Here is a 15,190-nt window from a genome sequence, read left to right on the forward strand (position 1 = left end):
GGAGCAGCGCCCCCTGGTGGTGGTGGTGAAGGAGGCGTCGCCCCGTTGTGGTGGTGAAAGGGAGCAGCGCCCCCTGGTGGTGGTGGTGAAGGGAGCAGCGCGCCCCCTGGTGGTGGTGGTGAAGGGAGCAGCGCCCCCTGGTGGTGGTTAAATGGAGCAGCGCCCCCTGGTGGTGGTGGTGAAAGGGAGCAGCGCCCCCTGGTGGTGGTGAAAGGGAGCAGAGCCCCCTGGTGGTGGTGAAAGGGAGCAGCGCCCCCTGGGTGGTGGTTAAATGGAGCAGCGCCCCCTGGTGGTGGTGGTGAAGGGAGCAGCGCCCCCTGGAGGTGGTTGAATGGAGCAGCGCCCCCTGGTGGTGGTGAAAGGGAGCAGCGCCCCCTTGGTGGTGGTGAAAGGGAGCATCGCCCCCTGGTGGTGGTGGTGAAGGGAGCAGCGCCCCCTGGTGGTGGTGGTTAAATGGAGCAGCGCCCCCTGGTGGTGGTGAAAGGGAGCAGCGCCCCCTGGTGGTGGTGAAGGGAGCAGAGCCCCCTGGTGGTGGTGTAATGGAGCAGCGCCCCTTTCACCACTACAGCTGTCCGACCACTTGAATCAGCTCTGAGCCACATGCATGTGGATGGTGTCAGGGACAGAGCTCCGTTGGGTTTTCACGGAGCAATTCTGAGATTCTTCTGTATAAAATCATCAGGGGAATAGATGCACAGTGTCTCTTGCTCAGAGTAGGTGAATCGATGACAGGAGGACATAGGTTTGAGATGAAGGGGAAAAGATTTAATAGGAATCCGAGGGGTAACTTCTGCATATAAAGGGTGGTGGGTGTATGGAACGAGCTGCCAGAGGAGGTAGTTGAGGCAGGAAATATCCCAACATTTAAGAAACAGACAGGTACATGGACAAGTTTGGAGGTATATGGATCAAACGCAGGCAGCTGGGACTAGTGTAACAGGGACATGTTGGCCAGCGTGGGCAAGTTGGGCCTGTTTCCATGCTGTATGACTATCAGAGTGGTGGGTGTATGGAACAAGCTGCCAGACGGGGAAGCTGAAGTTATACAGGACTATAACAACGTTTCAAAGACGTGGGCAAGTTCATGGATAGGAACGATAGAGGGATATCTGCCAAAAATAGGCAGGTGGGACATCTTGATCGGCGAGGGCAAGTTGGGCCAAATGGCCAGTTTCTTTGCTGTATGACTGACCAGAGAGACATAAAATATAACCACGGCAACACTTGTCTTTCCCCGTCCCTCACGGAGACACCTACTGTCCTTGTGAAGATTTGTCGCAGTCAGAGACTCACAACTCGGACATGTCCTTGTCTTCCCTTAGTCCAGGAGTTGCAGTGTTACCAGGGCACTCGCATCTTCCTCCCTTTCCCGAGGCTGTCGCTTGTGTCGGGCTGATCAGGAATCATTGCAGCGCTGTGATCTGCACGGAGGCGCAGTGATGGGCAGGTCCGACCGATCCGGTCCAGGCCCTCCTGTGTGATATTCCGGCAGAAGTCCACGTTCAACGTCCTCAAGTTGCCCCCGTGGATGGCAACGGCCTCCAGACTTTTGTCCGTCAGGCGGGCACAGTTCTCCAGCTTCAACGTGTTTAGTTTGCTGCATCGGCCCAGGATTTGTGAGATGAAGTCGTCTGTAAGGTGTCCACACCCAGCAAGGGTTAATGACAGCAAGTTTGGACACCTGAAAACATCACAATGATTATAGAGATTGCAATTGACTTAAAGTCAAATGTTACTGGGCTTTAATCTGTAATACTGCATTAATGCAATAACACTTGCATGCACACTTGCCCAGACACTAATCAAGGAGCACGGCCAATGACCAGACTGACACCACTTCTCTCTAGGACCATCTCTCCCTGGTATAATGGACAATGGTTACATCCACCAAAACTAACAGAATATTGGTTTATCTGTGGGAACTACTCACTGCACAGTAATTACCTGCTTTGTTTCAGACATAATTCTGATGACTCCACTGCAAAAACACCCACTGACAGAAACGCACTGGAACAGAAATAGAGAACACATAGACAATAGATGCAGGAGTAGGCCATTCAATATGATCATGGCTGATCATCCAGAATCACTACCCTGTTCCTGCTTTTCCCCCATATACCTTTCCTGAAGTTTTTCCCCCAGTGGTGGCCCCATGCCCTTGATTCCATCAGTGGTGGACCCACTGCCAGTGGGTGGAATCGTGAAGTTGGGGGCCAGTGGGGGGTCCAGTGCCAGTGGTGGAACCAATGCCAGTGGTGGACCCAGTGCCAGTGGTGGAACCAATGCCAGTGGTGGACCCAGTGCCAGTGGTGCCAGTGGTGGACCCAGTGCCAGTGGTGGATCCAGTGCCAGTGGTGGACCCAGTACCAGTGGTGGCCCACGCACCTCCAGCTCTTCCCTCTCCACTGTAGAGCTGGTGGCTCTGTGAGAAGTTGGCAGAGCCAGTTGCTGTGTTACTGCAGTGAATCCAGAAACAGTGAGTGCCGCAGCCTTGATGTACAAGTGGTAGTGAGGTGATGCCATCTGTTTATTATGTCGTGCAAACTACCCTTTATAGAGCATTGTCCACCTAACCTACCCAGTCATTGCTCAAACAAATTGCATATTAGTTCTGTATTATTAGCAGAGCAAACATTTCATAGAAAAGTTAAAACAAAATTGACACAAGGCCAGAGGGCAGGCTTGAGAGTGAAGTTGAACTGGTCTCAGACGATTCATACAATCGATCCCCTCTCGTGTGTCCATATATAGATCAGCCAGGATTGAATGGAGTAGACTTGATGGGCCCAATGGCCTATTTCTGCTCCTCTCACTTCTGGACATATGGAGTTGAGTGCAACTAATCGCACGTGTTTAGTGCTGGCAGCCAAAAGTACTTGCCTCCCTCTGCCCCCTGTGACAAGATTGGTCAGCGAAGTCCAGGCTTTGCGGACTTTCCCAAAGGAGATGTGGATTTAAGGAGGAATTCCAGTACAGTGGATACAGAGGGACCAGAAATGGCAAATCTTCCAGAATGAGATGATCACAAATTGGTGAATTTGGCTGTCGTGCCCCAAGGCCTGAATGCCGCACAGGGCATGGTAGCTCGGGCTTTATTAGACCAGTGGACAAGGCCAGAGTGCAAGTTGAGTGCAGAATTAAACTGAGCCAGCCTAAGCTGAGAGTCACCTGGGAGCAGTGAGTACTGGTGTTGTGTGGGCCTGTAACTGCTCTGCTTCTCCTAATGTGGGTACCAGGTTGGCAACTATGAATGTAGCAACAATTGGAAGAAGTGGTCACTGCCCTGGAAGGATCGGTTTGTGTCCCTGGATAACAAGAAGGGAGAAGTAACAGCAGAACCTGCAGCGCCAGCAACAGACTGCATTAATCAATCCCCTTCACCATCCCCGTCTTCAGCTAAAGAAGGGTCTCGATCCAAAACGTCACCTATTCTATTTCTCCAGAGATGTTGGCTGACCTACTGAGTTACTCCAGCATTCTGTATCTATCTTCGGTGTAAACCAGCATCTGCAGTTCTTTCCGACACATTCTCCGAACACAGGTGGCCCCTGGATTCTGCAAGGAACTCGTTCTGGGAAGTGTGAGCTGGTTCCTTCATGTCCATTTTCCCCTGCAGCCCATTAGGTATTACTCTGCTAATTCTTCATTTTGTTCAGTAATCACCCGAACACTACTCAGAATTAAACTAATGGAATGTACAGTATCTAGACATTAATATCATGAAACATAATTAGCTTGAAGATATGTAAAAAAATCTGCATAAACTCGTTTATTCAAAGTTATTCGTAAGCCCAGGAGCCTCAGAACATGTTACTCTTTCCCCTGGTCTTGTGTTGTAAAGGAGTTTGAAGTTGGAGTTTTCTTTAGAGATACAGCAGGGAAACAGGCCATTCGGCCCACTGGGCCCATACTGACACCAACCATCTGTTCACACTAGTTCGATGTTATCCCACTTTCCCATCCACTACCTAAACACTAGGGGTAATTTACAGAGTCTTTGGGAAGTGGGAGGAATCCGGAGCACCCGGAGGAAACCCAAGCGGTCACAGGGAGGATGTGCAAACTCCACACAGACAGCACCCGAGGTCAGGATTGAACCTGGGTCCAAGGCAGCAACTCTACCAGCTGTGTCACCCTTGAAGGTGAGGAGGGGAATATCACTGGGGATATTCGGGCAAGGGTGATGTCTGTGCTAATGCAGGACACGGAAGGGGCATGGGTGAGGCCACTGGGGACTTGATCTCAAGGGGGGGGGGAGAATGGTGTCAGATTCAAAGGGCTTCACGGACCCCTTTGTTGGTGAGGCTGGAGAAGGCAACAGAGGGATGATAGGAATGAGGGGTCAGCAGCAGAGGAGAGGCCTGGAGTGATCAGGGCTTTACAGGATGGCCATGAAACTGCTGAGCAGCGCTGGAAGGAAGTAGGGAGTGATGGCACTTTATACCTAAGGCAAGGCAAATTCTGTAGAGGCTTTAATGAGCACAGCACACTACTCTCCGCTTCAGTGAGAGACTGAAGACTGGATTCGCCCCAAAAATCCCCGCTCTTATCTCGTGGCTGGGAGTTGCCCCCGGACCAGTCCATCGAGTGCCGAGGGGGATGAACCAGGGAGTGGCCCACTCCCCAGGAACCGCCACAAATGGTTAGTTCCATGAAAGTGGCTGCATGGGTCGGTAGGATGGTGAAGAAGCATTTGGCACACATGTTTTCATCTGTCAGTGTTTCGTTTTAGTTTTAGAGATGCAACGCGGAAACAGGTACGGGTGTGGGGTTATGGTGTGAAAGCAGGAGAATGGGTTTAGGAGGGAGAGATAGATCAGCCATGCTTGAATGACAGAGTGGACTTGATGGGCCAAATGGCCTAATTCTGCTCCTATTCCTTATGATCTTATGAGCAGGCTCTTCAGCCCACTGAGTCCACACCGACCCGCGATCTCCGCACAGTAACACTATCCTACACACTAGGGACAATTTACAATTTTACCGAAGCCAATTAACGTACCAACCTGCACGTCTTTGTGGAGTGTGGGAGGAAACCTGAGCACCCAGATAAAACCCACTCAGTCACCGGGAGAACGTACAAACTCCATACAGACAGGACCTGTAGTCAGGATTGAACCCGAGTCTCTGGCGCTGTAAGGCAGCAACTCTACCGCTGCAACACTGTGCCTGTAGGCAAATTGGTTGCATGGACATGTTGGGCCTGAACCTCTTGTTTCTGTGGTCTATGATAATGTTAATAATATCATTCTAGTGAAGAAATGAACAGTAGGCCTGGGCAGTTAAGAGACACTACCCTACAATGCCCCGCCAATCCACGTCTTTGTGGTCCAATATCCTTCAACTTAAAGAAGAGTATCGACCCAAAATGCCACGAGCGTTCCCTCCACAGATGTTGCCTGATCCGAGGAGTTACTCCATCACTTTGTGTTTTGCTCAAGATTCCAGTATCTGCTGTTCCTTGTGTTGCCTTCAGTATTCGATATGCAGTCTCAGCCAGCAGGCAAAGAGCTAATCGCATGGGTGAAGGCATGGGAAGCTATCAAAGCAAGCTGGGAGTGAGCAATCACATATTACATACAGCACTCGGGTACATTTGCTCTGCTCCTCTGCCTGTCCACCTTGCCCAGACACACCCACTCCTCCCTGATCATCTCCTCCTCCTCCTCACCCCAACCACTCCCTGCACCGACACAACATCCTTGTGTTCATTTTGACCCCTCTGGCGTCTACCCTACCTTGAACTGATCAATCCAAACTCATCACAATTAATTTAGTTTTAGTGATACAGCATGGATACATCAAGCCCACATGACCATCGATCACCCGTTCACACTAGTTCTATGTTCCATCAATATACACTGAGGCAATATACACAGGGCCAGTTAACCTACAAATCTGCACGTCTTTGGAATGTGGGAGAAAACGGGCACCTGGAGGAAACCCACGTAGTAATGAGAACTTGCAAACTCCTCACAGACAGCACCCAAGGTCAGGATGGAACACGAGTAAATTCTGCCCCTGATGATTGATTCTAGAACCTTCCTCGCCACTGTAGTTAGGGTTTGTCCCAATATCTTATTCTGACAAATGGTGTAACATTTGCAGTTTTCCATTCTCAGGCACCACCCGTGGATCTACAGGCGTTTGGAAGAACAAGGCCAGGGTGTTTGAGTTCCCCGAGCACCAGAGGACCGCAACATTGAACATGTTAGTTTTTAACAATGTCTTCAGTTCCTCGTGTGTGTAAAAAAAAATCACAGTAAATAAGCTCTGTGTTCAAAAGTTCACACATTCTAGAAACAGAACGAGGCCATTTGTCCCATCAAGCCCCTGTTACCACAAAGGGTGGTGGATGTGTGGAACAAGCTGCTACAGGAGGCTGGGACTATTCAAACATTTGTAAGAAACAGTTAGACAGGTACATGGATAGGACAGGTTGGGAGGGATATGGACCAAACGCAGGCAGGTGGGACTAGTGTAGCTGGGGCATGTTGACCAGTATGGGCAGGTTGGGCCGAAGGGCCTGTTTCCACATTATATTCCTCTACTCCGCCATTCAATCTATCTTTCCCTCTCATCTCCATTCTCCTGCTTTCTCCCCATAGCCCTGGCAGTGAGGAGATGCTCTGCCTTCTACTGACCTGCAGCTGACTTCAGCCAGGAAGCCGTTGACCAGAGTGTGGTGGCGGCTACAGATGTCCCTCTGGAAGCTGCTCTTGGCCCAGTCCTCAATGTTACACACCTTAACTCGGCTGGAGTGCCAGCAGATAGCCAGCGATCGCAGCGCGGGGCTGAGCACAAAGTTGTCCTTCTTTAGCTCCAACGGTGAGGAGAAGCACAACAGGGACCACAGGGCAGGGTCATGGAAGACTTCCCGCAGCGCTCCGCAAGTCTCTGACATGCTCTTCCTGTTCTCCTTGTCCAAAAAGGAGAAAATATGCAGCAGGCACTCTCGGTTTAAATCTGTCAGCAGCATTGGAAGCGAGTCTTTGCACTCTGGCTCCACAGAGCAAATTACAAATCAACTTCTGGGAAATCTGCCCCATGCAAGCTGCTCGAACAGCAACGTGGACTTATATGGGTTAGGAATGCAGCCTCTTGTCAAGATGGCAACTGTTGTTTAAATTTAGAAGCCTGCACCTCTCGGACTTCACCATCGCCTCCTGATAAACTGGACGCGTGATATTAGTTCCTGCAATGAACATTAACTACTCAGAATGTTAACAACACGTTTGAAATCCTTGATTTATACGGCTCATCAAACACCCAAAGCATTCTTTTATACCAGACTGTTTGAAATAGGCATTCCTGACCCAAACCCAAACTCATTTGCAACTGGAAGTTAACTCCTGATGACAAGAATATCAGATGAACTCACAAACGGCCCGTGCAACCATTAGCACATTTCCGCACTGTATCTCTAAACTGAACCATTCTCATCAGCTAGAGTGCAGTCCCAGAAGCCCAGCTACCTCCTTGAAGACCTTTGAACTATCTTTATCTTGCCCATTATCCTTTATCTGTGCAGTAAACAACTCGCTTGTAATCATGTATAGGCTTTGCATTGACTGGGCAGCATGCAAACAAAAGGTTCTCACTATACCTCATTGCACGTGGCACTAGTAAACTAAAACAGGAGGATCTCATGGGTCAAAATCTACAGGAACACAGGCCTATCTATGTACGGGCTGTGTGTGTGTGTGTGTGTGTGTGTGTGTGTGTGTGTGTGTGTGTGTGTGTGTAACAAGAGGTGTTGCCTGCTCACAGAGCCAGCGATAGGAGAGGCAGCATTGTACAGACACAGCATCTGACAGTAGAACATGCATTATCAATGTTTATGAAGAGGGTCACAAGGCAGTCCACAGAGCCAGCCCTGAGATGAGAGGCTTTATGGGCAGTGTGTCAGGGAGTGGAGAGTCAGGGTGAGCAGCCTGTGTGAGAGGAAGCACTGTGGAGCTGCAGAACCGGTGTTAACAAGATCCGCAAAATTCTGGAGTAACTGAGCGGGACAGGCAGCATCTCTGGAAAACCCGGAGGAAACCCACACGGTCACAGGGAAAACATACAAAATCCATACAAGCAGCACCCATAGTCAGGATCGAACCCAGAGTCTGGAGCTGTAAAGGCCCTGTCCCACTTTCACGACCTAATTCACGACCTCTGCCGAGTTTGCCCTTGACTCATACTCGCAGCTTGGTTGTCACGAGGTCGTAGGTAGGTCGGTCGTAGCAAGTAGGTCGGGGCGTTTTTTCAACATGATGAAAAATGTCCACGAGAAAAAAAGGTCATGAATTAGGTGGTGAAAGTGGGACGGGCCCTTAAGGCAGCAACTCTCCTGCTGCGCCACCGTGGGACTGAGACAAATGACCTCCAGCAACACAGACATCTTCTCGAGAGCACCATTGGACTGTTTTTTCTTTGACTTCACCATTGCTTGGTCAAGGTGACCTCTATTCCTTTCTCCAGGAACATGATGCAGGAAGTAATGAACAGAGCACACCGCCTATAACCGTGTATCCGTTGTAATGGTCCTTGGTGGAGTAGCCACTCAATACTTGACCCAGAGCCCGAGCAGATTTATCATCTTCAAATATATAATCAATTTCCTCTTTGAAAGCCACATGAATCAATATCGCCCAGACATGCAGACAGTGCATTCCACTCCATCACCACCATCCTGCATCTTTCGTCAATTGACTTAAATCTGCTCCTTGGTCTTGGATCTCGTTATTGGGAGCAGATTGCCCGTTGATCCTCTTATTGCGTACCTTAATCAGTTTGCTCTGATCCAAGGAGAACAGTGCCAACTTTTTCATTATTACCTCAACCCCAGAACCCTCTAGTTAATCTCCAGCAGTGTATCTCACCTTAGGAAGTGTGTGAATCAAAATGGTTTGCAATGAACCATTGACACATGTTCAACGTGCTATTTATGTGAAGGACTGCCCTTCATCACAGTACGGACTCTACTTTGAAAGATTTATAGACTTCTAAGTCACCCTGTGATGCTGCCTGACCAGCTGTGTTACTCCAGCACTTTGTGCCTTTTGTACACTACGCATCTACTAAATTTGCTAAGTTATTGGTGTTTAATAATCACCAATACTATAATCAGATATAATCACCAATAATTCCTTAATACTATTTTTGTTTACCATTCCTCCAAGTTTCCTGCCACCTACCTACAATTTATTTTGATTCACACACTTCCAGAAGCGAGATTTTGGCCGACCCGAAACGTCACCTATTCCTTTTTCCAGAGATGCTGCCTGACCCTGCTGAGTTACTCCAGCTTTTGTGCCAATCCACAGAGAGAGAGAAGAGATCTCTTCATCCAAGAGCATAGGGATTCTCAACACAAAGCTCAGTCATTGAATATTTGCAAAACACGGACAGATAACGTTTTAAATACAAGAGAAGCAACTGATACAAGGTTAGTGCAGGGAGGATGCATAGTTAAAGGATCGCAAGAACAAAAATAATAGTCAGGCACCTGACATCTTCAGTCTGCCCTGCCATTCATTATCTCGATTGTTCTGCCTAAAGTCTTATCTCCTTCCCAGTTTCCCCATTGCCTTTGACACCAGGTTTGTGAACATTATCTACTATTTTAACCCCCCACCACCAAATAATCTAGCCTTCACAGCCCCCTGGCGATGAGAATTCTACAGATTCACCACCCGACACTTTAGTCCATGCCCTCATCTTGTAACTAGGTCTCGTCATTCAAGCCTTTTCGACTTGTGGAAAAATAAAATCATATCTACACTGCATCGTCCTCTCAAGATTTCCTGTCTCAATACCAAGCCATCACTCATTCTTCAAAGAAAACACACCAAACTTATTTAGCACCTCTTAAAAGACATAGAAAAAGGGTGGGGTAGAAGGATTTGATTAAAAACGTGTACTTAAACACAACGAAATGTATTGAGGAGTGGATACTTAGAAAGAAAAGTGAGATCTCTACCGAAATGGAAAAGATCTCGGCGATTGTGCGTCTGGATTTGGCGTGGCAAGGAATCAAAGGAAAAAAGGCAGCCGGCAGCCGTACATGTAAATGGATCCATTCCGATTGGACATCTGCGAGCATTGGGCATTGTGACATCACACGATGGAACGAATCAAAAGGCAGAAAGGCAGTCGGACGGACGACAGACAGACAGACAGACAGACAGACAGATGCTTTAGCACTTGTGTGCTAAAGGCACTCCGAGTTAGGCAGTATCTGTGGAGGGAATGGACAGGCAACATTTTTGATTGAATCTTCAGGCTGTTGTTCAAGTGGATCAGTCTTAAGGGCGCTGAACTGAAACTGCTCGATTCTAGCATCTCGTCTTTTGTCTCTCCATTGAATTGGTGAACATGTATTTGCCCAAAGACAGCCCCAACTACCCCTCCACTGAACTCTCTCACTTCAGTGGTTAGCAAAGGTACACAAGTGCTGGAGAAACTCAGCGGGTGCAGCAGCATCGATGGAGCAAAGGAAATAGGCAACGTTTCAGCCCTAAACGTTGCCTATTTCCTTCGCTCCATAGATGCTGCTGCACCCGCTGAGTTTCTCCAGCACTTTTGCCTACCTTCGATTTTCCAGCATCTGCAGTTCCTTCTTAAACATCAGTGGTTCGCAAATATGGGAATGGAAATAAAATGAGATCCTCTGATAAACCAAGGACATATTTGGCATTGGAAAGTGGCTGTAATATCACAGAGATCTGTGGGGATACAAGCCATTCCAGATTTCTCTTCTAAATCAGCTTTTCAGACAGGGACGCGACTCAAAATAGCCAAGGAGACAGGTTATTCGTGTGGACACCAAGAACTGTAGATGCTGAAATCTTGAACAAGTCACAAAGTGCTGCAGGAACTCAGTGTGTTAGGCAGTGTCTGAGACGGCAATGGACAAACGATGTTTCGGCTCGGAAGGTTGACACAAAAAGCTGGAGTAACTCAGCGGAACAGGCAGCATCTCTGGAGGGAAGGAATGGATGACGTTTCAGGTCGAGACTCTTCTTCAGACTGATGTCAGGGGAGTAGGCGAGACGGAGATAGAATGTAGTCGGAGACAGTAAGACTGGTGGGAGAACTGGGAAGGGGGAGATTTTGGCTCAGAATTCTTCTCCAGGTTATTTATGTTGCATGGGGAAGAGTTACAGAAATAAATAATGTACATTTATTCAAGAGTTTTCGGTGCCCATTGGATGTCTGAAATCCAACGGCAGAACCAATTTTGATTGTAGTCACATTTTCTTTTAAAGGGGCAGATGTACACAGATGGACTTACATTTGTGGAGGATATAGGGCAATGAAATATTTTGTGAGATGGTTTTTAAAAAATGGATTCATCTTTGTAAAGAATTTCCAAGCGACACAAGAACTGTTGATTAGAATTATTTCCCAGAATCACAGCTAATTATTAAACAAATATTATACCTTAATCAATTTTACACATACAAGGGCTGCAATGCTGAGTTTATGAAAAGGTTTATAATTGAAGACAAAATGCAAAGTTTTGCATCATTAACATTGCACTTTACTATCAGTGAAACAATACATGAACATTTACTAATATACATACCATTATAAGCAGCCATAGTAGTACATATACAATCAGGTTTGTTGTGGGGTTGAAACTGAATAAATCTCATGTTATTACGATGTCAGTTCATATTTTGCAACCAAAAACATTAACATTTAAATAAGTTTGTACAGTTTTAAAAGTCAGATTCAAGTTTAGTGGGTGTTTTCACATTTAAAAGACCGGTTGGTGTTGAACGTTTCTGCTGGCTGCTGCTTCCACTGTTGCCGCCCTGTTACACAACATCCACATGCAAATACACCACTTCATATCATTACGCAATTTAAACATTCAGTTCCAAAACACTACTTAGGCCACCATAACAGGATTAATGATAACGTTCCTTTGACAAAAAAGGCTTCATTCTGGCATGAAAATATACCCATTTTGCGTGTGTGCAGCTGTCGCCCACGGTTTCAAGTTGTGAACACAAGCGTGTTACGGATGCGCCATTCTGCCAGTCTCCTCTGTTGTAGCCTGGCATCTTTTTTCACTTCTCTTCATCGTGTAAAAACTGCAGATTACAAGCCTTTCTTCCCAGCCTGTTTCTAATTAAACCTTAGCAATCCATCGCCACCGAGTGATACGGACAGCTGAACAGAAACCCTACTCTGCCCAGCAAAGTATTGGGATAAACCAGAGTCCAATTTTGTTTTCAGTTCCGTTTATTTTTTGCTCCATCATTTTTTATTTTTTTTAAAACAAAACTCGTTTGTTTTTCTGAAAGATTCAATAGTGTCTAGCGATGCATCAGGAAAATGACGCCTTTAAAAAAAAATCAAAGATGAATACCCAAACTAAAATGTAAAAACATAAATTGAATTGTGCAACATAAGCAAGTGTGGAGCAGTTTGCCTTTGCTCTGGGTTACCAGTGTTTACAATGGTTGCATGAAAAATGGCAACAAAAATTAGACAGTGATCGATTTTCAATTAAAAAAAAATTCTTGGGCAGATACAAGTGCACAAGGTATAGCACTGCAAAGTCAAGGTGTATTTACACTTTACGTATCTGATAATACTCAAGCCCATGTCTACACAGTACTTGTTTGAAGGAGCAAAGAAAATAATAGCAGCCTGCTAAAAAAGAACCCTCGAGTAACCGACCCACACAGTTGCTTATTAGTCTTGTGTAGTTACTCAAATCATTCTCCCAGAGATTTTGACTGCTGAAACTCGAGCTGAATGCTGATTAAATCTGGAAGTCGCGAATCATGATGTTTTGCGAGAGGTTTGCTTGAACCCAGCTGTAAATGCACCTTGGAGGCAACCAATGCTACCCTACAGTTTACACTAAAGAAGCCATTTTAAAATATCAAATTTCAATGTCAGAGCTACCAAGTTCTTGATTAACAGCAACCACTACAGATTTCAAAATATTCTGTGACAGGCTAAAACTGGACCAGGTGCCCACCATTGCGGTAATGGTGCAATGAACACAATTCTCATCAGCGATTTAAAAGTGCAAGATGAAAAGAAGTCTTGAACTATCAAGTACTTGTGGAAATGTAGAACTGTTTGTGCGCATTTCAATTCAGTATTTGCAGGGAAACGCTGGCATATAAAAAAAATGTTAGGTTGCATTAAAGTTTGGTGCCCGGTCCTGATTTGGTCTGGCGCTCCACATAGAACAAGATGTAGGCCTTGGCCTTCACTACAGTTTCTTCTTCAGTCAATGTAACAGTACTGTCATTGAAGTGGAACCAGCGACCTTCGTGGGTTGCATACGCAGTGTAATGACCGGAACCAACTCTGAGAGGGGAAAGGAAAATGTCATTATAGCTCCACTTACAATACATTGATGGCTAGTCCAATTTACTCACAGTAAAATGATACCATTGAAGGGTTTTGTACAACATTAATACACGGTTTACAATGTACTACTTGAAATAAATGGTTAAGGTACTAGATACAAGATACATTTATTTGGCACAGTGAAATGTGATTACCATACAATCAAATATAAAGCACACATGATAAAAGAGTTCAACATAAAACATCCCCACACAGCAGAATCAAATTTTCCCACTGTGAGGGAAGGCACCAAAGTCAGTCCTCTTCCTCTAATGTTCCCCAAAGTTCACCCGTGGTCGGGGCTGGAAGGAACTGCAGATGCTGGAAAATCGAAGGTAGACAAAATTGCTGGAGAAACTCAGCGGGTACGGCAGCATCTATGGAGCGAAGGAAATAGGCAACGTTTCGTTCCGAAACGTTGCCTATTTCCTTCGCTCCATAGATGCTGCCGCACCCGCTGAGTTTCTCCAGCAATTTTGTCTACCTTTGAAATAAATGGGTTGGCTATGAACCAATTATAATCCAGAGTAAATGTAGTTTGAATGTTCTTTCACTATAGCCCATGTTACACTAAATAACACAGCACAACTACAAAGTGCTGGACACATTCAGCAGGTTGTACATGGGGAATGAGAAAGTTGATGTATCAGGATACAAGCCCTTCATCAAAACTGGGAATGTGAGTAAAGGTTGCAGCTAGTGTGCTTCCCCAATGGCCCACCTGCTCCGCACCTTAAATCTAGCCTTTATTCATGCTCCAAGCTCCGATAAAGGGTTTTCAACCTGAAAGGTGAGTTCTGTTCCTCTTCCCCACAGTGTTGCCCAACCTGTCGAGTGTCTACACCAACCTCTGCTTTTATTTCAGACTTCTGGCACTTGCAGATGCACGATTTTAAACAAGATGGTATTTTTTAATATACTGAAGCATCCAAGGGAATTTTTATAGAGCAGGCAAAATTAACTAGGCCACACAAGGAGAACCTCTGGCAGATTGTCAAAATCTTCATCAAAATAGGTTTCCTTAATATTCTATTGAGGATAGGAGGGTTAGAGATGGAATTAGAGTGCTGAGAGTCTTGGGTAGTAGCAGACACACTCAATGGTGGAAGAAGTGAAATCGGAGATGTTAGCCAGGCCTTAACTGGAGTGCTACACTGAAATATATTATAGATCCAAGGATGGCAAGGCTGGAAAGGGGAGAATTTTAAAATCTACTTCCTAATGAGGAGCCAGTCTAAGCCAAGGATGACACGGGAATGTTCACAACCTGCAGAAGATAGAACAATGGAAATAGAACAAAGGATGAGAGGACTTTAGTTTTGAGGAGAGAGTGGGCCTATTATCCTTGGAGCAAAGGAGGAGCAAAGGAGCCAGAATCTCTTTTCCCCAGTGTAGGATGATCAAAAACTAGAGGGCAATAGTATAAGGTGAGAGGAAGGAGCTTAAAGGGGATCCAAGGGGTTGTTTTCTTTATGCACAAAGTAGTTGACATCTGGAATGCAGTGCCAGAGGTGGAAGATATAATCACTGCATTTAAGAAGCATTTAGACAGATACTCTCACTGACAAAAGAGAGTTACATTTAGCTCTTAGGGCTAAAGGAATGATGGGAGCAAAGCAGGAACGGGGTACTGATTTTAGATGATCAGCCATGATCATATTGAATGTCGGTGCTGGCTCGAAGGGCCGAATGGCCTGCTCCTGCACCTATTTTTCTACGTCTCTAAGGCAAAGAATATGGTCGTAGTGAGGGCAAAAAGGGCAAATGGTGGGCCGAAGGAGCGACTCCAGTGCTGCACAACACAATGACAATTGTTTGC

The 15,190-nt window shown here is 46.3% G+C and overlaps 2 protein-coding genes across 3 annotated transcripts in view; both read right to left on the reverse strand.

Moving 5' to 3' along the window:
• Positions 1–548: 548 nt before the first annotated feature.
• On the reverse strand, positions 549–7,423 carry fbxl22 (F-box and leucine-rich repeat protein 22). Its single transcript, XM_055662733.1, has 2 exons — positions 6,645–7,423; positions 549–1,681 (listed from the first exon to the last, which is right to left on the reverse strand). The coding sequence occupies exons 1-2, from the start codon at positions 6,977–6,979 to the stop codon at positions 1,339–1,341; spliced, it is 678 nt and encodes a 225-aa protein (XP_055518708.1). The 5' UTR covers positions 6,980–7,423; the 3' UTR covers positions 549–1,338.
• A 4,045-nt stretch (positions 7,424–11,468) lies between these two features.
• The window catches only part of usp3 (ubiquitin specific peptidase 3), an 83,773-nt gene continuing 80,051 nt past the window's right edge, over positions 11,469–15,190 (reverse strand). For both annotated transcript variants that reach the window (XM_055662735.1, XM_055662734.1), the window contains exon 15: positions 11,469–13,329. In XM_055662735.1, the coding sequence (XP_055518710.1) occupies positions 13,161–13,329 (169 nt within the window). In that variant the 3' untranslated portion in view covers positions 11,469–13,160. The remainder of the gene's footprint in view (positions 13,330–15,190) is intronic.

Source organism: Leucoraja erinacea, chromosome 36, assembly GCF_028641065.1.
Source record: "Leucoraja erinacea ecotype New England chromosome 36, Leri_hhj_1, whole genome shotgun sequence".
Classification (NCBI taxonomy): Eukaryota; Metazoa; Chordata; class Chondrichthyes; order Rajiformes; family Rajidae; genus Leucoraja; species Leucoraja erinaceus.

What these genes read in the sequence shown, in the direction of transcription:
- fbxl22 (XM_055662733.1), bottom strand. Translation starts at nt 6,979, where the DNA reads ATGCTGCTGACAGATTTAAACCGAGAGTGCCTGCTGCATATTTTCTCC. An exon ending in CTGGCTGAAGTCAGCTGCAG is followed by an intron (nt 1,682 to 6,644) that starts GTCAGTAGAAGG and finishes TGATGTTTTCAG; the next exon opens with GTGTCCAAACTTGCTGTCAT.